The sequence below is a fragment of the Chelonia mydas genome, chromosome 4 (genome assembly GCF_015237465.2).
Source record: "Chelonia mydas isolate rCheMyd1 chromosome 4, rCheMyd1.pri.v2, whole genome shotgun sequence".
Classification (NCBI taxonomy): Eukaryota; Metazoa; Chordata; order Testudines; family Cheloniidae; genus Chelonia; species Chelonia mydas.
The window spans coordinates 54,685,874-54,710,831 of NC_057852.1; the positions used below are offsets into that span (position 1 = coordinate 54,685,874).

Sequence of the window (24,958 nt, forward strand, 5' to 3'; positions counted from 1 at the left end):
TTTGTCATTGATTATCTTCAACTGTCGCCATGTATTTTACTTATAAATATGAAAAAAATGTATTTGGCAATGTCTTCCTCCACCTTCTGCCACAACCAGCAGATCTGCATTGATAAAGGCAGAAGCACAGGCTGACCCTTTTGAAGGCTGTAGCTGGAGCCAATCTGCCTTACTGTCTCCAAGGAGCATTGTCCCCAGTGCTGCTAGACCCAGCTATATGCTATGGTGCCTGCATGACTTGGGCACCTAAAGAGGCAGATCAGTGCCTAAAGACCTTTGATCTGGACCTCTGGGCTCAGATCCCCATCCCTAAACTGGGGAACTTTTTATCTTAGATACTATGGTGATAGGCAGCAGTATAAAAACTAAGTGCCTACCACGTGAAATCAATCGCCATAACAAAGCCCCTATAGATTTCATGGAGTCATTGACACTTCTCGCTTTTGGGGTCAAAACTGCTTGGGACAGATTAAGCGTACATAAGGGGATTAGTGTCGTGAGCATTCTTATTCATAGATTCTAAGGCCAGAAGGGACCATTGTGATCATCTAGTCCAGGGGTTCTCAAACTGGGTGGGTCAGGACCCCGCAGGGGGTCATGAGATTATTACATGGGGGGTCATGAGCTGTCAGCCTCCACCACAAACTCCGCTTTGGCTCCTGCATTTATAATGGTGTTTAATATATAAAGAAGTGTTTTTAATTTATAAGGGGGTGGGTCGCACTCACTTGCTATGTGAAAGGGGTCACCAGTACAATAGTTTGAGAACCACTGATCTAGTCTGATCTCCTGTGTAACACAGGCCATAGAAATCCCCCACGCTCCCGCCAAAAATCCTTTTGAACTAAAACATAACTTTTAAAAAACATCCAGTCTTAATGTCTGTTCTTCAAAACTTGCAATGGTAAAAGAAACCCAGCAGTGAGAAAGACATGGGAAGCCTATTGGAAAGTGGAAATATACATATTAAAGTTGTTGACATACCTAGTCCAGATAATTGCTGTTCTTTCTCTATGGAAAAAAAACAAAAAAAAACCAACAAATTTAATTTTGAGGGGAAAAATAGGCTCTTTGGAGGCAGGGGCCTCGCTTTCTTTTGTGCTTGTACAGCATCTAGCATGATGTGGGTGCTACCAGAAACAAATAATAACATGCAACTTCTCTGTCACAGTTAGTAATTTCCCTTCCAGCTATTAATTACTGTGTGCTTATATCACGCTGAGCATTTTGCTTGTATGCTGCATCCCATTTCACCCTCTCTACATCTTTCTTTTGTCTAGACTATAAGCTCTCTGGGGCAGGGACTGTTTCTCCTTACATGTTCATACAGCACTTAGTGCAATGAGGCCCCAATCCTGACAGTAGCCTTCAGCTCCACTGCAATACAAAAAACTATTAATAATAATCTGTTACTAATGAGGTAAGGTAGATCCTGACAGTGTGGGTAGCAGATGACAGAACAAGGAGTAATGGTCTGAAGTTGCAGTGGGGGAGGTTTAGGTTGGATATTAGGAAAAACTTTTTCACTAGGAGGGTGGTGAAGCACTGGAAAGCGTTACCTAAGGAGGTGATGGAATCTCCTTCCTTTGAGGTTTTTAAGGTCAGGCTTGACAAAGCCCTGGCTGGGATGATTTAACTGGGGATTGGCCCTGCTATGAGCAGGGGGTTTGACTAGATGACCTCCTGAGGTCCTTTCCAACCCTGATATTCTATGATTCTATGATAAGACAACTACAATACATAAAACCCTTGTTTAATTTCTGTAGAAGCAACTGCTGTAGTAGCCACAGAGATGTTATGTAATTGTGGAGGGGAGAGGTTCCATGAAACAATTCCTCCTTTAAAAGGTGGTCCACACTATGAAAAAAGCTTATGACCCTTTGCTTAAGGCATCTGAGTACTGTAAAACCTCAGCAAAAAGTTCTGTTTAAGGAGTTAAATGAGAAAACATCACATAGCAGGGGAAAAAACACACTAATAACTGGTTTCCGAGGAGCAGCCGTGTTAGTCTGTATTCGCAAAAAGAAAAGGAGTACTTGTGGCACCTTAGAGACTAACCAATTTATTTGAGCATAAGCTTTCGTGAGCCATCCGATGAAGTGAGCTGTAGCTCACGAAAGCTTATGCTCAAATAAATTGGTTAGTCTCTAAGGTGCCACAAGTACTCCTTTTCTTTTTACACTAATAACTATAGCTAGTCACAAAACCAAAAAGTACGTTTGAAAAGTAATGGTAACATTTTCCTTTGTTTTGTCTCTCCTAGCCACTCACCACACTCTCCCATACCGAACCCCAGTCTTGGCATACAAGGAGTAATTGGAATTCGGGTAGTCAGTGAGAAAAAAAAGATACTGAAGTTATTATTAAAATAAAAATCAATAGTACTTCAGTGGATACTAACTACTAATATAGCACAATGCATTATTATTAGTCAGATGAATATACAACAATAATATTAAGGATTGCACTTAAAGAAAAAGTCCTCTAAAATTTCCTTTATAGATGCAGTTCTTTTCAGGCCATTCTGGGCATGCAATATAATGTCTATTCTTCAAAACTTGCAATGGTAAAAGAAACCCAGCAGTGAGAAAGACATGGGAAGCCTATTGGAAAGTGGAAATATACATATTAAAGTTGTTGACATACCTAGTCCAGATAATTGCTGTTCTTTCTCTATGGAAAAAAAACAAAAAAAACAACAAATTTAATTTTGGGGCAAAAAATAGGCTCTTTGGAGGCAGGGGCCTCGCTTTCTTTTGTGCTTGTACAGCATCTAGCACGATGTGGGTGCTACCAGAAACAAATAATAACATGCAACTTCTCTGTCACAGTTACTAATTTCCCTTCCAGCTATTAATTACTGCGTGCTTATATCACGCTGAGCATTTTGCTTGTATGCTGCATCCCATTTCACCCTCTCTACATCTTTCTTTTGTCTAGACTATAAGCTCTCTGGGGCAGGGACTGTTTCTCCTTACATGTTCATACAGCACTTAGTGCAATGAGGCCCCAATCCTGACAGTAGCCTTCAGCTCCACTGTAATACAAAAAACTATTAATAATAATCTGTTACTAATGAGGTAAGGTAGATCCTGACAGTGTGGGTAGCAGATGACAGAACAAGGAGTAATGGTCTGAAGTTGCAGTGGGGGAGGTTTAGGTTGGATATTAGGAAAAACTTTTTCACTAGGAGGGTGGTGAAGCACTGGAATGCGTTACCTAAGGAGGTGATGGAATCTCCTTCCTTTGAGGTTTTTAAGGTCAGGCTTGACAAAGCCCTGGCTGGGATGATTCAATTGGGGATTGGCCCTGCTATGAGCAGGGGGTTGGAGTAGATGACCTCCTGAGGTCCTTTCCAACCCTGATATTCTATGATTCTATGATAAGACAACTACAATACATAAAACCCTTGTTTAATTTCTGTAGAAGCAACTGCTGTAGTAGCCACAGAGATGTTATGTAATTGTGGAGGGGAGAGGTTCCATGAAACAATTCCTCTGTTAAAAGGTGGTCCACACTATGAAAAAAGCTTATGAACCTTTGCTTAAGGCATCTGAGTACTGTAAAACCTCAGCAAAAAGTTCTGTTTAAGGAGTTAAATGAGAAAACATCACATAGCAGGGGAAAAAACACACTAATAACTGGTTTCCGAGGAGCAGCCGTGTTAGTCTGTATTCGCAAAAAGAAAAGGAGTACTTGTGGCACCTTAGAGACTAACCAATTTATTTGAGCATAAGCTTTCGTGAGCCATCCGATGAAGTGAGCTGTAGCTCACGAAAGCTTATGCTCAAATAAATTGGTTAGTCTCTAAGGTGCCACAAGTACTCCTTTTCTTTTTACACTAATAACTATAGCTAGTCACAAAACCAAAAAGTACGTTTGAAAAGTAATGGTAACATTTTCCTTTGTTTTGTCTCTCCTAGCCACTCACCACACTCTCCCATACCGAACCCCAGTCTTGGCATACAAGGAGTAATTGGAATTCGGGTAGTCAGTGAGAAAAAAAAGATACTGAAGTTATTATTAAAATAAAAATAAATCAATAGTACTTCAGTGGATACTAACTACTAATATAGCACAATGCATTATTATTAGTCAGATGAATATACAACAATAATATTAAGGATTGCACTTAAAGAAAAAGTCCTCTAAAATTTCCTTTATAGATGCAGTTCTTTTCAGGCCATTCTGGGCATGCAATATAATGTCTATTCTTCAAAACTTGCAATGGTAAAAGAAACCCAGCAGTGAGAAAGACATGGGAAGCCTATTGGAAAGTGGAAATATACATATTAAAGTTGTTGACATACCTAGTCCAGATAATTGCTGTTCTTTCTCTATGGAAAAAAAACAAAAAAAACAACAAATTTAATTATGGGGCAAAAAATAGGCTCTTTGGAGGCAGGGGCCTCGCTTTCTTTTGTGCTTGTACAGCATCTAGCATGATGTGGGTGCTACCAGAAACAAATAATAACATGCAACTTCTCTGTCACAGTTACTAATTTCCCTTCCAGCTATTAATTACTGCGTGCTTATATCACGCTGAGCATTTTGCTTGTATGCTGCATCCCATTTCACCCTCTCTACATCTTTCTTTTGTCTAGACTATAAGCTCTCTGGGGCAGGGACTGTTTCTCCTTACATGTTCATACAGCACTTAGTGCAATGAGGCCCCAATCCTGACAGTAGCCTTCAGCTCCACTGTAATACAAAAAACTATTAATAATAATCTGTTACTAATGAGGTAAGGTAGATCCTGACAGTGTGGGTAGCAGATGACAGAACAAGGAGTAATGGTCTCAAGTTGCAGTGGGGGAGGTTTAGGTTGGATATTAGGAAAAACTTTTTCACTAGGAGGGTGGTGAAGCACTGGAATGCGTTACCTAAGGAGGTGATGGAATCTCCTTCCTTTGAGGTTTTTAAGGTCAGGCTTGACAAAGCCCTGGCTGGGATGATTCAATTGGGGATTGGCCCTGCTTTGAGCAGGGGGTTGGAGTAGATGACCTCCTGAGGTCCTTTCCAACCCTGATATTCTATGATTCTATGATAAGACAACTACAATACATAAAACCCTTGTTTAATTTCTGTAGAAGCAACTGCTGTAGTAGCCACAGAGATGTTATGTAATTGTGGAGGGGAGAGGTTCCATGAAACAATTCCTCCTTTAAAAGGTGGTCCACACTATGAAAAAAGCTTATGAACCTTTGCTTAAGGCATCTGAGTACTGTAAAACCTCAGCAAAAAGTTCTGTTTAAGGAGTTAAATGAGAAAACATCACATAGCAGGGGAAAAAACACACTAATAACTGGTTTCCGAGGAGCAGCCGTGTTAGTCTGTATTCGCAAAAAGAAAAGGAGTACTTGTGGCACCTTAGAGACTAACCAATTTATTTGAGCATAAGCTTTCGTGAGCCATCCGATGAAGTGAGCTGTAGCTCACGAAAGCTTATGCTCAAATAAATTGGTTAGTCTCTAAGGTGCCACAAGTACTCCTTTTCTTTTTACACTAATAACTATAGCTAGTCACAAAACCAAAAAGTACGTTTGAAAAGTAATGGTAACATTTTCCTTTGTTTTGTCTCTCCTAGCCACTCACCACACTCTCCCATACCGAACCCCAGTCTTGGCATACAAGGAGTAATTGGAATTCGGGTAGTCAGTGAGAAAAAAAAGATACTGAAGTTATTATTAAAATAAAAATCAATAGTACTTCAGTGGATACTAACTACTAATATAGCACAATGCATTATTATTAGTCAGATGAATATACAACAATAATATTAAGGATTGCACTTAAAGAAAAAGTCCTCTAAAATTTCCTTTATAGATGCAGTTCTTTTCAGGCCATTCTGGGCATGCAATATAATGTCTATTCTTCAAAACTTGCAATGGTAAAAGAAACCCAGCAGTGAGAAAGACATGGGAAGCCTATTGGAAAGTGGAAATATACATATTAAAGTTGTTGACATACCTAGTCCAGATAATTGCTGTTCTTTCTCTATGGAAAAAAAACAAAAAAAACAACAAATTTAATTATGGGGCAAAAAATAGGCTCTTTGGAGGCAGGGGCCTCGCTTTCTTTTGTGCTTGTACAGCATCTAGCATGATGTGGGTGCTACCAGAAACAAATAATAACATGCAACTTCTCTGTCACAGTTACTAATTTCCCTTCCAGCTATTAATTACTGCGTGCTTATATCACGCTGAGCATTTTGCTTGTATGCTGCATCCCATTTCACCCTCTCTACATCTTTCTTTTGTCTAGACTATAAGCTCTCTGGGGCAGGGACTGTTTCTCCTTACATGTTCATACAGCACTTAGTGCAATGAGGCCCCAATCCTGACAGTAGCCTTCAGCTCCACTGTAATACAAAAAACTATTAATAATAATCTGTTACTAATGAGGTAAGGTAGATCCTGACAGTGTGGGTAGCAGATGACAGAACAAGGAGTAATGGTCTCAAGTTGCAGTGGGGGAGGTTTAGGTTGGATATTAGGAAAAACTTTTTCACTAGGAGGGTGGTGAAGCACTGGAATGCGTTACCTAAGGAGGTGATGGAATCTCCTTCCTTTGAGGTTTTTAAGGTCAGGCTTGACAAAGCCCTGGCTGGGATGATTCAATTGGGGATTGGCCCTGCTTTGAGCAGGGGGTTGGAGTAGATGACCTCCTGAGGTCCTTTCCAACCCTGATATTCTATGATTCTATGATAAGACAACTACAATACATAAAACCCTTGTTTAATTTCTGTAGAAGCAACTGCTGTAGTAGCCACAGAGATGTTATGTAATTGTGGAGGGGAGAGGTTCCATGAAACAATTCCTCCTTTAAAAGGTGGTCCACACTATGAAAAAAGCTTATGAACCTTTGCTTAAGGCATCTGAGTACTGTAAAACCTCAGCAAAAAGTTCTGTTTAAGGAGTTAAATGAGAAAACATCACATAGCAGGGGAAAAAACACACTAATAACTGGTTTCCGAGGAGCAGCCGTGTTAGTCTGTATTCGCAAAAAGAAAAGGAGTACTTGTGGCACCTTAGAGACTAACCAATTTATTTGAGCATAAGCTTTCGTGAGCCATCCGATGAAGTGAGCTGTAGCTCACGAAAGCTTATGCTCAAATAAATTGGTTAGTCTCTAAGGTGCCACAAGTACTCCTTTTCTTTTTACACTAATAACTATAGCTAGTCACAAAACCAAAAAGTACGTTTGAAAAGTAATGGTAACATTTTCCTTTGTTTTGTCTCTCCTAGCCACTCACCACACTCTCCCATACCGAACCCCAGTCTTGGCATACAAGGAGTAATTGGAATTCGGGTAGTCAGTGAGAAAAAAAAGATACTGAAGTTATTATTAAAATAAAAATCAATAGTACTTCAGTGGATACTAACTACTAATATAGCACAATGCATTATTATTAGTCAGATGAATATACAACAATAATATTAAGGATTGCACTTAAAGAAAAAGTCCTCTAAAATTTCCTTTATAGATGCAGTTCTTTTCAGGCCATTCTGGGCATGCAATATAATGTCTATTCTTCAAAACTTGCAATGGTAAAAGAAACCCAGCAGTGAGAAAGACATGGGAAGCCTATTGGAAAGTGGAAATATACATATTAAAGTTGTTGACATACCTAGTCCAGATAATTGCTGTTCTTTCTCTATGGAAAAAAAACAAAAAAAACAACAAATTTAATTTTGGGGCAAAAAATAGGCTCTTTGGAGGCAGGGGCCTCGCTTTCTTTTGTGCTTGTACAGCATCTAGCACGATGTGGGTGCTACCAGAAACAAATAATAACATGCAACTTCTCTGTCACAGTTACTAATTTCCCTTCCAGCTATTAATTACTGCGTGCTTATATCACGCTGAGCATTTTGCTTGTATGCTGCATCCCATTTCACCCTCTCTACATCTTTCTTTTGTCTAGACTATAAGCTCTCTGGGGCAGGGACTGTTTCTCCTTACATGTTCATACAGCACTTAGTGCAATGAGGCCCCAATCCTGACAGTAGCCTTCAGCTCCACTGTAATACAAAAAACTATTAATAATAATCTGTTACTAATGAGGTAAGGTAGATCCTGACAGTGTGGGTAGCAGATGACAGAACAAGGAGTAATGGTCTGAAGTTGCAGTGGGGGAGGTTTAGGTTGGATATTAGGAAAAACTTTTTCACTAGGAGGGTGGTGAAGCACTGGAATGCGTTACCTAAGGAGGTGATGGAATCTCCTTCCTTTGAGGTTTTTAAGGTCAGGCTTGACAAAGCCCTGGCTGGGATGATTCAATTGGGGATTGGCCCTGCTATGAGCAGGGGGTTGGAGTAGATGACCTCCTGAGGTCCTTTCCAACCCTGATATTCTATGATTCTATGATAAGACAACTACAATACATAAAACCCTTGTTTAATTTCTGTAGAAGCAACTGCTGTAGTAGCCACAGAGATGTTATGTAATTGTGGAGGGGAGAGGTTCCATGAAACAATTCCTCTGTTAAAAGGTGGTCCACACTATGAAAAAAGCTTATGAACCTTTGCTTAAGGCATCTGAGTACTGTAAAACCTCAGCAAAAAGTTCTGTTTAAGGAGTTAAATGAGAAAACATCACATAGCAGGGGAAAAAACACACTAATAACTGGTTTCCGAGGAGCAGCCGTGTTAGTCTGTATTCGCAAAAAGAAAAGGAGTACTTGTGGCACCTTAGAGACTAACCAATTTATTTGAGCATAAGCTTTCGTGAGCCATCCGATGAAGTGAGCTGTAGCTCACGAAAGCTTATGCTCAAATAAATTGGTTAGTCTCTAAGGTGCCACAAGTACTCCTTTTCTTTTTACACTAATAACTATAGCTAGTCACAAAACCAAAAAGTACGTTTGAAAAGTAATGGTAACATTTTCCTTTGTTTTGTCTCTCCTAGCCACTCACCACACTCTCCCATACCGAACCCCAGTCTTGGCATACAAGGAGTAATTGGAATTCGGGTAGTCAGTGAGAAAAAAAAGATACTGAAGTTATTATTAAAATAAAAATAAATCAATAGTACTTCAGTGGATACTAACTACTAATATAGCACAATGCATTATTATTAGTCAGATGAATATACAACAATAATATTAAGGTTTGCACTTAAAGAAAAAGTCCTCTAAAATTTCCTTTATAGATGCAGTTCTTTTCAGGCCATTCTGGGCATGCAATATAATGTCTATTCTTCAAAACTTGCAATGGTAAAAGAAACCCAGCAGTGAGAAAGACATGGGAAGCCTATTGGAAAGTGGAAATATACATATTAAAGTTGTTGACATACCTAGTCCAGATAATTGCTGTTCTTTCTCTATGGAAAAAAAACAAAAAAAAAACAACAAATTTAATTTTGAGGGGAAAAATAGGCTCTTTGGAGGCAGGGGCCTCGCTTTCTTTTGTGCTTGTACAGCATCTAGCATGATGTGGGTGCTACCAGAAACAAATAATAACATGCAACTTCTCTGTCACAGTTAGTAATTTCCCTTCCAGCTATTAATTACTGCGTGCTTATATCACGCTGAGCATTTTGCTTGTATGCTGCATCCCATTTCACCCTCTCTACATCTTTCTTTTGTCTAGACTATAAGCTCTCTGGGGCAGGGACTGTTTCTCCTTACACGTTCATACAGCACTTAGTGCAATGAGGCCCCAATCCTGACAGTAGCCTTCAGCTCCACTGCAATACAAAAAACTATTAATAATAATCTGTTACTAATGAGGTAAGGTAGATCCTGACAGTGTGGGTAGCAGATGACAGAACAAGGAGTAATGGTCTCAAGTTGCAGTGGGGGAGGTTTAGGTTGGATATTAGGAAAAACTTTTTCACTAGGAGGGTGGTGAAGCACTGGAATGCGTTACCTAAGGAGGTGATGGAATCTCCTTCCTTTGAGGTTTTTAAGGTCAGGCTTGACAAAGCCCTGGCTGGGATGATTTAACTGGGGATTGGCCCTGCTATGAGCAGGGGGTTGGAGTAGATGACCTCCTGAGGTCCTTTCCAACCCTGATATTCTATGATTCTATGATAAGACAACTACAATACATAAAACCCTTGTTTAATTTCTGTAGAAGCAACTGCTGTAGTAGCCACAGAGATGTTATGTAATTGTGGAGGGGAGAGGTTCCATGAAACAATTCCTCCTTTAAAAGGTGGTCCACACTATGAAAAAAGCTTATGAACCTTTGCTTAAGGCATCTGAGTACTGTAAAACCTCAGCAAAAAGTTCTGTTTAAGGAGTTAAATGAGAAAACATCACATAGCAGGGGAAAAAACACACTAATAACTGGTTTCCGAGGAGCAGCCGTGTTAGTCTGTATTCGCAAAAAGAAAAGGAGTACTTGTGGCACCTTAGAGACTAACCAATTTATTTGAGCATAAGCTTTCGTGAGCCATCCGATGAAGTGAGCTGTAGCTCACGAAAGCTTATGCTCAAATAAATTGGTTAGTCTCTAAGGTGCCACAAGTACTCCTTTTCTTTTTACACTAATAACTATAGCTAGTCACAAAACCAAAAAGTACGTTTGAAAAGTAATGGTAACATTTTCCTTTGTTTTGTCTCTCCTAGCCACTCACCACACTCTCCCATACCGAACCCCAGTCTTGGCATACAAGGAGTAATTGGAATTCGGGTAGTCAGTGAGAAAAAAAAGATACTGAAGTTATTATTAAAATAAAAATAAATCAATAGTACTTCAGTGGATACTAACTACTAATATAGCACAATGCATTATTATTAGTCAGATGAATATACAACAATAATATTAAGGATTGCACTTAAAGAAAAAGTCCTCTAAAATTTCCTTTATAGATGCAGTTCTTTTCAGGCCATTCTGGGCATGCAATATAATGTCTATTCTTCAAAACTTGCAATGGTAAAAGAAACCCAGCAGTGAGAAAGACATGGGAAGCCTATTGGAAAGTGGAAATATACATATTAAAGTTGTTGACATACCTAGTCCAGATAATTGCTGTTCTTTCTCTATGGAAAAAAAACAAAAAAAACAACAAATTTAATTTTGAGGGGAAAAATAGGCTCTTTGGAGGCAGGGGCCTCGCTTTCTTTTGTGCTTGTACAGCATCTAGCATGATGTGGGTGCTACCAGAAACAAATAATAACATGCAACTTCTCTGTCACAGTTAGTAATTTCCCTTCCAGCTATTAATTACTGCATGCTTATATCACGCTGAGCATTTTGCTTGTATGCTGCATCCCATTTCACCCTCTCTACATCTTTCTTTTGTCTAGACTATAAGCTCTCTGGGGCAGGGACTGTTTCTCCTTACATGTTCATACAGCACTTAGTGCAATGAGGCCCCAATCCTGACAGTAGCCTTCAGCTCCACTGCAATACAAAAAACTATTAATAATAATCTGTTACTAATGAGGTAAGGTAGATCCTGACAGTGTGGGTAGCAGATGACAGAACAAGGAGTAATGGTCTCAAGTTGCAGTGGGGGAGGTTTAGGTTGGATATTAGGAAAAACTTTTTCACTAGGAGGGTGGTGAAGCACTGGAATGCGTTACCTAAGGAGGTGATGGAATCTCCTTCCTTTGAGGTTTTTAAGGTCAGGCTTGACAAAGCCCTGGCTGGGATGATTCAATTGGGGATTGGCCCTGCTTTGAGCAGGGGGTTGGAGTAGATGACCTCCTGAGGTCCTTTCCAACCCTGATATTCTATGATTCTATGATAAGACAACTACAATACATAAAACCCTTGTTTAATTTCTGTAGAAGCAACTGCTGTAGTAGCCACAGAGATGTTATGTAATTGTGGAGGGGAGAGGTTCCATGAAACAATTCCTCCTTTAAAAGGTGGTCCACACTATGAAAAAAGCTTATGAACCTTTGCTTAAGGCATCTGAGTACTGTAAAACCTCAGCAAAAAGTTCTGTTTAAGGAGTTAAATGAGAAAACATCACATAGCAGGGGAAAAAACACACTAATAACTGGTTTCCGAGGAGCAGCCGTGTTAGTCTGTATTCGCAAAAAGAAAAGGAGTACTTGTGGCACCTTAGAGACTAACCAATTTATTTGAGCATAAGCTTTCGTGAGCCATCCGATGAAGTGAGCTGTAGCTCACGAAAGCTTATGCTCAAATAAATTGGTTAGTCTCTAAGGTGCCACAAGTACTCCTTTTCTTTTTACACTAATAACTATAGCTAGTCACAAAACCAAAAAGTACGTTTGAAAAGTAATGGTAACATTTTCCTTTGTATTGTCTCTCCTAGCCACTCACCACACTCTCCCATACCGAACCCCAGTCTTGGCATACAAGGAGTAATTGGAATTCGGGTAGTCAGTGAGAAAAAAAAGATACTGAAGTTATTATTAAAATAAAAATAAATCAATAGTACTTCAGTGGATACTAACTACTAATATAGCACAATGCATTATTATTAGTCAGATGAATATACAACAATAATATTAAGGATTGCACTTAAAGAAAAAGTCCTCTAAAATTTCCTTTATAGATGCAGTTCTTTTCAGGCCATTCTGGGCATGCAATATAATGTCTATTCTTCAAAACTTGCAATGGTAAAAGAAACCCAGCAGTGAGAAAGACATGGGAAGCCTATTGGAAAGTGGAAATATTCATATTAAAGTTGTTGACATACCTAGTCCAGATAATTGCTGTTCTTTCTCTATGGAAAAAAAACAAAAAAAAAACAACAAATTTAATTTTGAGGGGAAAAATAGGCTCTTTGGAGGCAGGGGCCTCGCTTTCTTTTGTGCTTGTACAGCATCTAGCATGATGTGGGTGCTACCAGAAACAAATAATAACATGCAACTTCTCTGTCACAGTTAGTAATTTCCCTTCCAGCTATTAATTACTGTGTGCTTATATCACGCTGAGCATTTTGCTTGTATGCTGCATCCCATTTCACCCTCTCTACATCTTTCTTTTGTCTAGACTATAAGCTCTCTGGGGCAGGGACTGTTTCTCCTTACATGTTCATACAGCACTTAGTGCAATGAGGCCCCAATCCTGACAGTAGCCTTCAGCTCCACTGCAATACAAAAAACTATTAATAATAATCTGTTACTAATGAGGTAAGGTAGATCCTGACAGTGTGGGTAGCAGATGACAGAACAAGGAGTAATGGTCTCAAGTTGCAGTGGGGGAGGTTTAGGTTGGATATTAGGAAAAACTTTTTCACTAGGAGGGTGGTGAAGCACTGGAATGCGTTACCTAAGGAGGTGATGGAATCTCCTTCCTTTGAGGTTTTTAAGGTCAGGCTTGACAAAGCCCTGGCTGGGATGATTTAACTGGGGATTGGCCCTGCTATGAGCAGGGGGTTTGACTAGATGACCTCCTGAGGTCCTTTCCAACCCTGATATTCTATGATTCTATGATAAGACAACTACAATACATAAAACCCTTGTTTAATTTCTGTAGAAGCAACTGCTGTAGTAGCCACAGAGATGTTATGTAATTGTGGAGGGGAGAGGTTCCATGAAACAATTCCTCCTTTAAAAGGTGGTCCACACTATGAAAAAAGCTTATGAACCTTTGCTTAAGGCATCTGAGTACTGTAAAACCTCAGCAAAAAGTTCTGTTTAAGGAGTTAAATGAGAAAACATCACATAGCAGGGGAAAAAACACACTAATAACTGGTTTCCGAGGAGCAGCCGTGTTAGTCTGTATTCGCAAAAAGAAAAGGAGTACTTGTGGCACCTTAGAGACTAACCAATTTATTTGAGCATAAGCTTTCGTGAGCCATCCGATGAAGTGAGCTGTAGCTCACGAAAGCTTATGCTCAAATAAATTGGTTAGTCTCTAAGGTGCCACAAGTACTCCTTTTCTTTTTACACTAATAACTATAGCTAGTCACAAAACCAAAAAGTACGTTTGAAAAGTAATGGTAACATTTTCCTTTGTTTTGTCTCTCCTAGCCACTCACCACACTCTCCCATACCGAACCCCAGTCTTGGCATACAAGGAGTAATTGGAATTCGGGTAGTCAGTGAGAAAAAAAAGATACTGAAGTTATTATTAAAATAAAAATAAATCAATAGTACTTCAGTGGATACTAACTACTAATATAGCACAATGCATTATTATTAGTCAGATGAATATACAACAATAATATTAAGGATTGCACTTAAAGAAAAAGTCCTCTAAAATTTCCTTTATAGATGCAGTTCTTTTCAGGCCATTCTGGGCATGCAATATAATGTCTATTCTTCAAAACTTGCAATGGTAAAAGAAACCCAGCAGTGAGAAAGACATGGGAAGCCTATTGGAAAGTGGAAATATACATATTAAAGTTGTTGACATACCTAGTCCAGATAATTGCTGTTCTTTCTCTATGGAAAAAAAACAAACAAAAAACAACAAATTTAATTTTGGGGCAAAAAATAGGCTCTTTGGAGGCAGGGGCCTCGCTTTCTTTTGTGCTTGTACAGCATCTAGCATGATGTGGGTGCTACCAGAAACAAATAATAACATGCAACTTCTCTGTCACAGTTAGTAATTTCCCTTCCAGCTATTAATTACTGCGTGCTTATATCACGCTGAGCATTTTGCTTGTATGCTGCATCCCATTTCACCCTCTCTACATCTTTCTTTTGTCTAGACTATAAGCTCTCTGGGGCAGGGACTGTTTCTCCTTACATGTTCATACAGCACTTAGGGCAATGAGGCCCCAATCCTGACAGTAGCCTTCAGCTCCACTGCAATACAAAAAACTATTAATAATAATCTGTTACTAATGAGGTAAGGTAGATCCTGACAGTGTGGGTAGCAGATGACAGAACAAGGAGTAATGGTCTGAAGTTGCAGTGGGGGAGGTTTAGGTTGGATATTAGGAAAAACTTTTTCACTAGGAGGGTGGTGAAGCACTGGAAAGCGTTACCTAAGGAGGTGATGGAATCTCCTTCCTTTGAGGTTTTTAAGGTCAGGCTTGACAAAGCCCTGGCTGGGATGATTTAACTGGGGATTGGCCCTGCTATGAGCAGGGGGTTTGACTAGATGACCTCCTGAGGTCCTTTCCAACCCTGATATTCTATGATTCTATGATAAGACAACTACAATACATAAAACCCTTGTTTAATTTCTGTAGAAGCAACTGCTGTAGTAGCCACAGAGATGTTATGTAATTGTGGAGGGGAGAGGTTCCATGAAACAATTCCTCCTTTAAAAGGTGGTCCACACTATGAAAAAAGCTTATGAACCTTTGCTTAAGGCATCTGAGTACTGTAAAACGTCAGCAAAAAGTTCTGTTTAAGGAGTTAAATGAGAAAACATCACATAGCAGGGGAAAAAACACACTAATAACTGGTTTCCGAGGAGCAGCCGTGTTAGTCTGTATTCGCAAAAAGAAAAGGAGTACTTGTGGCACCTTAGAGACTAACCAATTTATTTGAGCATAAGCTTTCGTGAGCCATCCGATGAAGTGAGCTGTAGCTCACGAAAGCTTATGCTCAAATAAATTGGTTAGTCTCTAAGGTGCCACAAGTACTCCTTTTCTTTTTACACTAATAACTATAGCTAGTCACAAAACCAAAAAGTACGTTTGAAAAGTAATGGTAACATTTTCCTTTGTTTTGTCTCTCCTAGCCACTCACCACACTCTCCCATACCGAACCCCAGTCTTGGCATACAAGGAGTAATTGGAATTCGGGTAGTCAGTGAGAAAAAAAAGATACTGAAGTTATTATTAAAATAAAAATAAATCAATAGTACTTCAGTGGATACTAACTACTAATATAGCACAATGCATTATTATTAGTCAGATGAATATACAACAATAATATTAAGGTTTGCACTTAAAGAAAAAGTCCTCTAAAATTTCCTTTATAGATGCAGTTCTTTTCAGGCCATTCTGGGCATGCAATATAATGTCTATTCTTCAAAACTTGCAATGGTAAAAGAAACCCAGCAGTGAGAAAGACATGGGAAGCCTATTGGAAAGTGGAAATATACATATTAAAGTTGTTGACATACCTAGTCCAGATGATTGCTGTTCTTTCTCTATGGAAAAAAAACAAAAAAAAAAACAACAAATTTAATTTTGAGGGGAAAAATAGGCTCTTTGGAGGCAGGGGCCTCGCTTTCTTTTGTGCTTGTACAGCATCTAGCATGATGTGGGTGCTACCAGAAACAAATAATAACATGCAACTTCTCTGTCACAGTTAGTAATTTCCCTTCCAGCTATTAATTACTGCGTGCTTATATTCACGCTGAGCATTTTGCTTGTATGCTGCATCCCATTTCACCCTCTCTACATCTTTCTTTTGTCTAGACTATAAGCTCTCTGGGGCAGGGACTGTTTCTCCTTACATGTTCATACAGCACTTAGGGCAATGAGGCCCCAATCCTGACAGTAGCCTTCAGCTCCACTGCAATACAAAAAACTATTAATAATAATCTGTTACTAATGAGGTAAGGTGGATCCTGACAGTGTGGGTTCAGGTGGAGAGGAGCACGAGGGTGTGGCCTGATGTCACTTCTCCTTCCTGACTTTCTTCTGGTTACTCCACTCTCTGCCTCAGGTGTGTGGTGCAGTGAGAAGCACAGAGTAGAGAGCTGGGATGGGGGAAGGAAATCCAGCAGCCATCTGCAGGGCAAGCAGAACACCTCTAAAAGCTGCTGGAGGAGAATAATACACCTCAAAAAACCCCTCAAACTCTGGCTTTGAGGCCCTGCCATGACAAGAGCATAGCTCTCAAGCTTCGTGAAGCTCTGTGATTTTATGTAAATTGTTATTTAAGTTAATTTGCATAGATATACATAGTTTGCATACAGGCACAAACTTCCATACAAATTGTGGCATTAGTGCTTGTGAAAGGCATTGGTTTGACACCAGATTTCCCTTACAAGATTCCCTCTAAAGCAGCAGGAGCAGGTTTGGGGTGGCAGGACTTTCTTTCTTACATCACTCAGAAGACGGGGGAGGTCTTGTGGGGACCTCAGAAGCAGCTTTGTGGAGAGCCAAGGATAACCAAGGGATCACAGTTCATTGGAAGGATGGTGTCTGTGAATTATTGGAATGAAGCTGGGGGAGAGGGGGTAACTACACAGTGACATTAGCCCCATTCCCCCATATTCTGTTCTCCCGTTAGGTCATTTCCCACACAGCAACTCCTACTCCTCCCGTAGCTCATATCCCCTCTGAGCTCACTTCATATCTCCTGTCCTCAATGGATCCTGCTGCCCATCATTCCTGCTCCCTCTCAACAGCTCCTGCTTCCTCTCCTTAGTTCCCCTCAGTAACCCATCTGTTCCTCACAAATAGCTCCAGCTGCTTTCCGTAGCTCCCCTGTCTCCTCCATTAGCCCCTCACCTACCCTGACAGTTGGGTACTGCTGCCTCTGCTGCTACCTCCTGCCTTCTGTGAGCCAGATTAAGGGCTAGACACAAGAGGCACAGGCTGAGGGCTCATTACTAAAATCCTATGTTGTCTTAGAGTCTACATTTTCATTTTTAAAATTGATGATTGCAAAGAAAAGCTTGAAGATGTGACGAGAGTATAATCAAGGTCTCAATGAGGTTTATAATACTGCAGTTACTTCCTCAAATCAAATCCCTGAGGCATTATTAGCTCTTTGGCCAGCAAGTACACTCTGGCCAAAATTACCTTGATATAACAGAAGCTGCATCAGGCCACAAAGGACTGCTTAGCTTAAACCTGGACTGAGCCCTGCATTTTCTGAAACTGGGGATAGCAAGATCTTTGCTGAATCTCTAAGACTGTAGTGCAGGCATTTTAAGGGCACCTTCACGGCACCTTCTTGAATGGTGATTTAAGCAGCAGCTCTTAATAGCAGTTAAGAAAAGGAGCCTTGTACCATCTCATTGCACTAGGAAGGATGAATGGGCAAAGAAAACCCTTAGTTCTTTTCTGTCTAAGCAATGTGACTTTGAGGAAGAAATCTGATTTGAGGGGGAAATTTGCAAGAGTCCATCACTGGAGGAGTGGCAGGGAGAGCAGAAAATAGTGACTTAACAGGACTAGAGTGTGCATAGTGAGGGGAGAACGGATTCAACATTGTAAGGAAATAATGAGTTAAAAAGAACAGACCTGGCCCCAAAGGCAGCTTGACTACATTGTTGTCCTTATGCACTATGGTCACCGTCGTCTCCCCCGTCGTGTCTGGGACGGTCGCCTCCGTGACGGGCGCCACCGTCGTCTCCCCCGTCGTGTCTGGGACGGTCGTCTCCGTGACGGGCGCCACCGTCGTCTTCCCCGTCGTGTCTGGGACGGTCGCCTCAGTGATGTTCTCTGCCACTGCCATCACATCTCCTAAATTTTGTGCATTCATAATATTAAAAGAAAAAAAATTATCACTGGTGGGGCTGATAGCAGTGCCTTTTATTAACTCTATCAGACACTTTCCTTAGAAGACTCTGGTTTCAGCTGCTTATAACTTTGCCCAACTTTAATGATTCAGGCTGAGTTTTTTGGAAAGTTTCAGCTAAAGTGGTTTGCCCATTTAAGCAACATTTTACCCCTGTGAAAAATATTCTTACATCCTTTTCTCCTACATGGGCTAGCCCCCTATGCTTTGGAGCAAAGACTTGATATTTGAATAGAGTCACACTGGTACTGGGATTGTGCCTTTTGCCCTCACTGTGAAAATCTGCCTAAATCTGGCTAAGTTATAAACCTCTGAAAAATCTCAGTTTGCACACTTTCAGCAGTGTGCACTGAATACCCAGGGCTACAGGGACTGAGCAGGATTTGCGCTGCACTTGCTCCTCCTGCCGACTGAGAGCTGCTGTGGTGCCAGACACCAAAACTAAGAGCAGAGAGACTGTCTGTCATTACTCGGTGCTGGCAATACTCCCCCTGCTGGCCCCAGGAAAGGTGAAAGCTGCCTGACTGAAATCCTGAAGGGCCAGAGCTGGGCTGGGAAGAAGTCAGAACAGAGGAGCAGAGATGGGCTGTGGGAAGGGGTAGGGAATAAGATGAGGGTGGGGAGGAGACAAACTGTGGGATACATGCTAAAGGACAGGGACAGACAGAACTGCAGAAAGGCCTGTAACCCCTGCTGCACACTCCCTTCCAGAACCTGGACTACAACCCAGGATTTCCTTATGTCATCATTCCATTGCTGTCTAGCAAATAGCTGCAAAACCCACTGGCAAAGTGCATGTCTGATCCCATCTAGTGGCTGGTTCACATAGCAGATAACAACCTATTACTGCTAGCAGTTATCCCATTAGTTCGTATTTTAGAGTTCTATGCTGTGGCCCTAAAGGTTACAATCCTTCTAACGACAAATAGGAGGGTCAGTATTGTTCCACATGATAGTTTTGTTGAGGTTTGTTTGTGCTTTTAAAAGTATAGGAAAGTACATACAAAAATCTATGTTAAAAGAATGTTAAAGGTGCAAAATCAAGCTTGTAAAAGTTAGGAAATACCAGAAGTCAGGTTGAATTCATCTTTCTTGCATGTAAGCAGCATTATACACACTTTAATCACACATTACTATTTCCACAAGACCTCTGCCTCATTCAGTGTATGCACAAGGGGGCTTCTCTTTATGAAGAACGGAAAGGGGATGAAAGAAGAGAGAAATTTAGATAAGTAGAAGGAAGGAAAAGTTAACCAGAGGGACAACAAACACTGGACTACATTGAAAGAGAGAGAGACAGAGACAGAACCCAAAATGTAATGAGGGAAAAGAAGTAGAAAAAGAATGTCACGGTAAATTATTATATTTTATTATTGAAATGGCAGTCAAATATAAAAGATACTGTACAGGAAGACAAGTAAAACAATTCATATATAATGTACATCAAATACAATTTTATCTATAGCATTGTCTATAGTGAGTAATGCGATGAGAAAGATTCACCTGGGATCACTGCATGAAAAATTAAATCAATCTATGTTTGAAATAGTTAAATGTCTACCTTGGGTAAAATCCTGTCCCTAGTAAAGTCAACAGGAGTTTTGTCATTGATTATCTTCAACTGTCGCCATGTATTTTACTTATAAATATGAAAAAAATGTATTTGGCAATGTCTTCCTCCACCTTCTGCCACAACCAGCAGATCTGCATTGATAAAGGCAGAAGCACAGGCTGACCCTTTTGAAGGCTGTAGCTGGAGCCAATCTGCCTTACTGTCTCCAAGGAGCATTGTCCCCAGTGCCGCTAGACCCAGCTATATGCTATGGTGCCTGCATGACTTGGGCACCTAAAGAGGCAGATCAGTGCCTAAAGACCTTTGATCTGGACCTCTGGGCTCAGATCCCCATCCCTAAACTGGGGAACTTTTTATCTTAGATACTATGGTGATAGGCAGCAGTATAAAAACTAAGTGCCTACCACGTGAAATCAATCGCCATAACAAAGCCCCTATAGATTTCATGGAGTCATTGACACTTCTCGCTTTTGGGGTCAAAACTGCTTGGGACAGATTAAGCGTACATAAGGGGATTAGTGTCGTGAGCATTCTTATTCATAGATTCTAAGGCCAGAAGGGACCATTGTGATCATCTAGTCCAGGGGTTCTCAAACTGGGGGGGTCAGGACCCCGCAGGGGGTCATGAGATTATTACATGGGGGGTCATGAGCTGTCAGCCTCCACCACAAACTCCGCTTTGGCTCCTGCATTTATAATGGTGTTTAATATATAAAGAAGTGTTTTTAATTTATAAGGGGGTGGGTCGCACTCAGAGGCTTGCTATGTGAAAGGGGTCACCAGTACAATAGTTTGAGAACCACTGATCTAGTCTGATCTCCTGTGTAACACAGGCCATAGAAATCCCCCACGCTCCCGCCAAAAATCCTTTTGAACTAAAACATAACTTTTAAAAAACATCCAGTCTTAATGTCTGTTCTTCAAAACTTGCAATGGTAAAAGAAACCCAGCAGTGAGAAAGACATGGGAAGCCTATTGGAAAGTAGAAATATACATATTAAAGTTGCTGACATACCTAGTCCAGATAATTGCTGTTCTTTCTCTATGGAAAAAAAACAAAAAAAACAACAAATTTAATTTTGAGGGGAAAAATAGGCTCTTTGGAGGCAGGGGCCTCACTTTCTTTTGTACTTGTACAGCATCTAGCATGATGTGGGTGCTACCAGAAACAAATAATAACATGCAACTTCTCTGTCACAGTTAGTAATTTCCCTTCCAGCTATTAATTACTGCGTGCTTATATCACGCTGAGCATTTTGCTTGTATGCTGCATCCCATTTCACCCTCTCTACATCTTTCTTTTGTCTAGACTATAAGCTCTCTGGGGCAGGGACTGTTTCTCCTTACATGTTCATACAGCACTTAGTGCAATGAGGCCCCAATCCTGACAGTAGCCTTCAGCTCCACTGCAATACAAAAAACTATTAATAATAATCTGTTACTAATGAGGTAAGGTAGATCCTGACAGTGTGGGTAGCAGATGACAGAACAAGGAGTAATGGTCTCAAGTTGCAGTGGGGGAGGTTTAGGTTGGATATTAGGAAAAACTTTTTCACTAGGAGAGTGGTGAAGCACTGGAATGCGTTACCTAGGGAGGTGGTGGAATCTCCTTCCTTAGAAGTTTTTAAGGTCAGGCTTGACCAAGCCCTGGCTGGGATGATTTAGTTGGGGATTGGCCCTGCTTTGAGCAGGGGGTTGGACTAGATGACCTCCTGAGGTCCTTTCCAACCCTGATATTCTATGATTCTATGATAAGACAACTACAATACATAAAACCCTTGTTTAATTTCTGTAGAAGCAACTGCTGTAGTAGCCACAGAGATGTTATGTAATTGTGGAGGGGAGAGGTTCCATGAAACAATTCCTCCTTTAAAAGGTGGTCCACACTATGAAAAAAGCTTATGAACCTTTGCTTAAGGCATCTGAGTACTGTAAAACCTCAGCAAAAAGTTCTGTTTAAGGAGTTAAATGAGAAAACATCACATAGCAGGGGAAAAAACACACTAATAACTGGTTTCCAAGGAGCAGCCGTGTTAGTCTGTATTCGCAAAAAGAAAAGGAGTACTTGTGGCACCTTAGAGACTAACCAATTTATTTGAGCATAAGCTTTCGTGAGCCATCCGATGAAGTGAGCTGTAGCTCACGAAAGCTTATGCTCAAATAAATTGGTTAGTCTCTAAGGTGCCACAAGTACTCCTTTTCTTTTTACACTAATAACTATAGCTAGTCACAAAACCAAAAAGTACGTTTGAAAAGTAATGGTAACATTTTCCTTTGTTTTGTCTCTCCTAGCCACTCACCACACTCTCCCATACCGAACCCCAGTCTTGGCATACAAGGAGTAATTGGAATTCGGGTAGTCAGTGAGAAAAAAAAGATACTGAAGTTATTATTAAAATAAAAATAAATCAATAGTACTTCAGTGGATACTAACTACTAATATAGCACAATGCATTATTATTAGTCAGATGAATATACAACAATAATATTAAGGTTTGCACTTAAAGAAAAAGTCCTCTAAAATTTCCTTTATAGATGCAGTTCTTTTCAGGCCATTCTGGGCATGCAATATAATGTCTATTCTTCAAAACTTGCAATGGTAAAAGAAACCCAGCAGTGAGAAAGACATGGGAAGCCTATTGGAAAGTGGAAATATACATATTAAAGTTGTTGACATACCTAGTCCAGATGATTGCTGTTCTTTCTCTATGGAAAAAAAAATAAAAAAAACCAACAAATTTAATTTTGAGGGGAAAAATAGGCTCTTTGGAGGCAGGCGGCCTCGCTTTCTTTTGTGCTTGTACAGCATCTAGCATGATGTGGGTGCTACCAGAAACAAATAATAACATGCAACTTCTCTGTCACAGTTAGTAATTTCCCTTCCAGCTATTAATTACTGCGTGCTTATATCACGCTGAGCATTTTGCTTGTATGCTGCATCCCATTTCACCCTCTCTACATCTTTCTTTTGTCTAGACTATAAGCTCTCTGGGGCAGGGACTGTTTCTCCTTACATGTTCATACAGCACTTAGGGCAATGAGGCCCCAATCCTGACAGTAGCCTTCAGCTCCACTGCAATACAAAAAACTATTAATAATAATCTGTTACTAATGAGGTAAGGTGGATCCTGACAGTGTGGGTTCAGGTGGAGAGGAGCACGAGGGTGTGGCCTGATGTCACTTCTCCTTCCTGACTTTCTTCTGGTTACTCCACTCTCTGCCTCAGGTGTGTGGTGCAGTGAGAAGCACAGAGCAGAGAGCTGGGATGGGGGAAGGAAATCCAGCAGCCATCTGCAGGGCAAGCAGAACACCTCTAAAAGCTGCTGGAGGAGAATAATACACCTCAAAAAACCCCTCAAACTCTGGCTTTGAGGCCCTGCCATGACAAGAGCATAGCTCTCAAGCTTCGTGAAGCTCTGTGATTTTATGTAAATTGTTATTTAAGTTAATTTGCATAGATATACATAGTTTGCATACAGGCACAAACTTCCATACAAATTGTGGCATTAGTGCTTGTGAAAGGCATTGGTTTGACACCAGATTTCCCTTACAAGATTCCCTCTAAAGCAGCAGGAGCAGGTTTGGGGTGGCAGGACTTTCTTTCTTACATCACTCAGAAGACGGGGGAGGTCTTGTGGGGACCTCAGAAGCAGCTTTGTGGAGAGCCAAGGATAACCAAGGGATCACAGTTCATTGGAAGGATGGTGTCTGTGAATTATTGGAATGAAGCTGGGGGAGAGGGGGTAACTACACAGTGACATTAGCCCCATTCCCCCATATTCTGTTCTCCCGTTAGGTCATTTCCCACACAGCAACTCCTACTCCTCCCGTAGCTCATATCCCCTCTGAGCTCACTTCATATCTCCTGTCCTCAATGGATCCTGCTGCCCATCATTCCTGCTCCCTCTCAACAGCTCCTGCTTCCTCTCCTTAGTTCCCCTCAGTAACCCATCTGTTCCTCACAAATAGCTCCAGCTGCTTTCCGTAGCTCCCCTGTCTCCTCCATTAGCCCCTCACCTACCCTGACAGTTGGGTACTGCTGCCTCTGCTGCTACCTCCTGCCTTCTGTGAGCCAGATTAAGGGCTAGACACAAGAGGCACAGGCTGAGGGCTCATTACTAAAATCCTATGTTGTCTTAGAGTCTACATTTTCATTTTTAAAATTGATGATTGCAAAGAAAAGCTTGAAGATGTGATGAGAGTATAATCAAGGTCTCAGTGAGGTTTATAATACTGCAGTTACTTCCTCAAATCAAATCCCTGAGGCATTATTAGCTCTTTGGCCAGCAAGTACACTCTGGCCAAAATTACCTTGATATAACAGAAGCTGCATCAGGCCACAAAGGACTGCTTAGCTTAAACCTGGACTGAGCCCTGCATTTTCTGAAACTGGGGATAGCAAGATCTTTGCTGAATCTCTAAGACTGTAGTGCAGGCATTTTAAGGGCACCTTCACGGCACCTTCTTGAATGGTGATTTAAGCAGCAGCTCTTAACAGCAGTTAAGAAAAGGAGCCTTGTACCATCTCATTGCACTAGGAAGGATGAATGGGCAAAGAAAACCCTTAGTTCTTTTCTGTCTAAGCAATGTGACTTTGAGGAAGAAATCTGATTTGAGGGGGAAATTTGCAAGAGTCCATCACTGGAGGAGTGGCAGGGAGAGCAGAAAATAGTGACTTAACAGGACTAGAGTGTGCATAGTGAGGGGAGAACGGATTCAACATTGTAAGGAAATAATGAGTTAAAAAGAACAGACCTGGCCCCAAAGGCAGCTTGACTACATTGTTGTCCTTATGCACTATGGTCACCGTCGTCTCCCCCGTCGTGTCTGGGACGGTCGCCTCCGTGACGGGCGCCACCGTCGTCTCCCCCGTTGTGTCTGGGACGGTCGTCTCCATGACGGGCGCCACTGTCGTCTCCCCCGTCGTGTCTGGGACGGTCGTCTCCGTGATGTTCTCTGCCACTGCCATCATAACTACTAAATTTTGTGCATTCATAATATTAAAAGAAAAAAAATTATCACTGGTGGGGCTGATAGCAGTGCCTTTTTTTAACTCTATCAGACACTTTTCTTAT

The 24,958-nt window shown here is 40.9% G+C and overlaps 1 protein-coding gene and 1 long non-coding RNA gene across 51 annotated transcripts in view; one reads left to right on the plus strand and one right to left on the minus strand.

The window, feature by feature from the left end:
• LOC119566101 overlaps positions 1–24,958 on the plus strand; it is a 131,585-nt gene that overhangs the window by 58,904 nt on the left and 47,723 nt on the right. The gene's annotated exons all lie outside the window — the stretch shown is intronic.
• The window catches only part of LOC114021287 (myotubularin-related protein DDB_G0290005), a 59,570-nt gene that overhangs the window by 19,070 nt on the left and 15,542 nt on the right, over positions 1–24,958 (minus strand). For 30 of the 50 annotated variants that reach the window (XM_043545743.1, XM_037897322.2, XM_037897321.2 and 27 more), the window contains exons 2-15: positions 24,639–24,860; positions 22,563–22,589; positions 20,899–20,925; positions 18,034–18,255; positions 15,957–15,983; positions 14,291–14,317; positions 12,625–12,651; positions 10,961–10,987; positions 9,295–9,321; positions 7,631–7,657; positions 5,971–5,997; positions 4,311–4,337; positions 2,647–2,673; positions 985–1,011 (exon numbers count right to left, since the gene is read on the minus strand). In XM_043545743.1, coding sequence (XP_043401678.1) covers positions 985–1,011; positions 2,647–2,673; positions 4,311–4,337; positions 5,971–5,997; positions 7,631–7,657; positions 9,295–9,321; positions 10,961–10,987; positions 12,625–12,651; positions 14,291–14,317; positions 15,957–15,983; positions 18,034–18,255; positions 20,899–20,925; positions 22,563–22,589; positions 24,639–24,855 — 763 coding nt within the window. In that variant the 5' untranslated portion in view covers positions 24,856–24,860. The remainder of the gene's footprint in view (positions 1–984; positions 1,012–2,646; positions 2,674–4,310; positions 4,338–5,970; positions 5,998–7,630; positions 7,658–9,294; positions 9,322–10,960; positions 10,988–12,624; positions 12,652–14,290; positions 14,318–15,956; positions 15,984–18,033; positions 18,256–20,898; positions 20,926–22,562; positions 22,590–24,638; positions 24,861–24,958) is intronic. The other 20 variants (XM_037897319.2, XM_037897327.2, XM_037897281.2 and 17 more) reach the window with 17 other exon arrangements.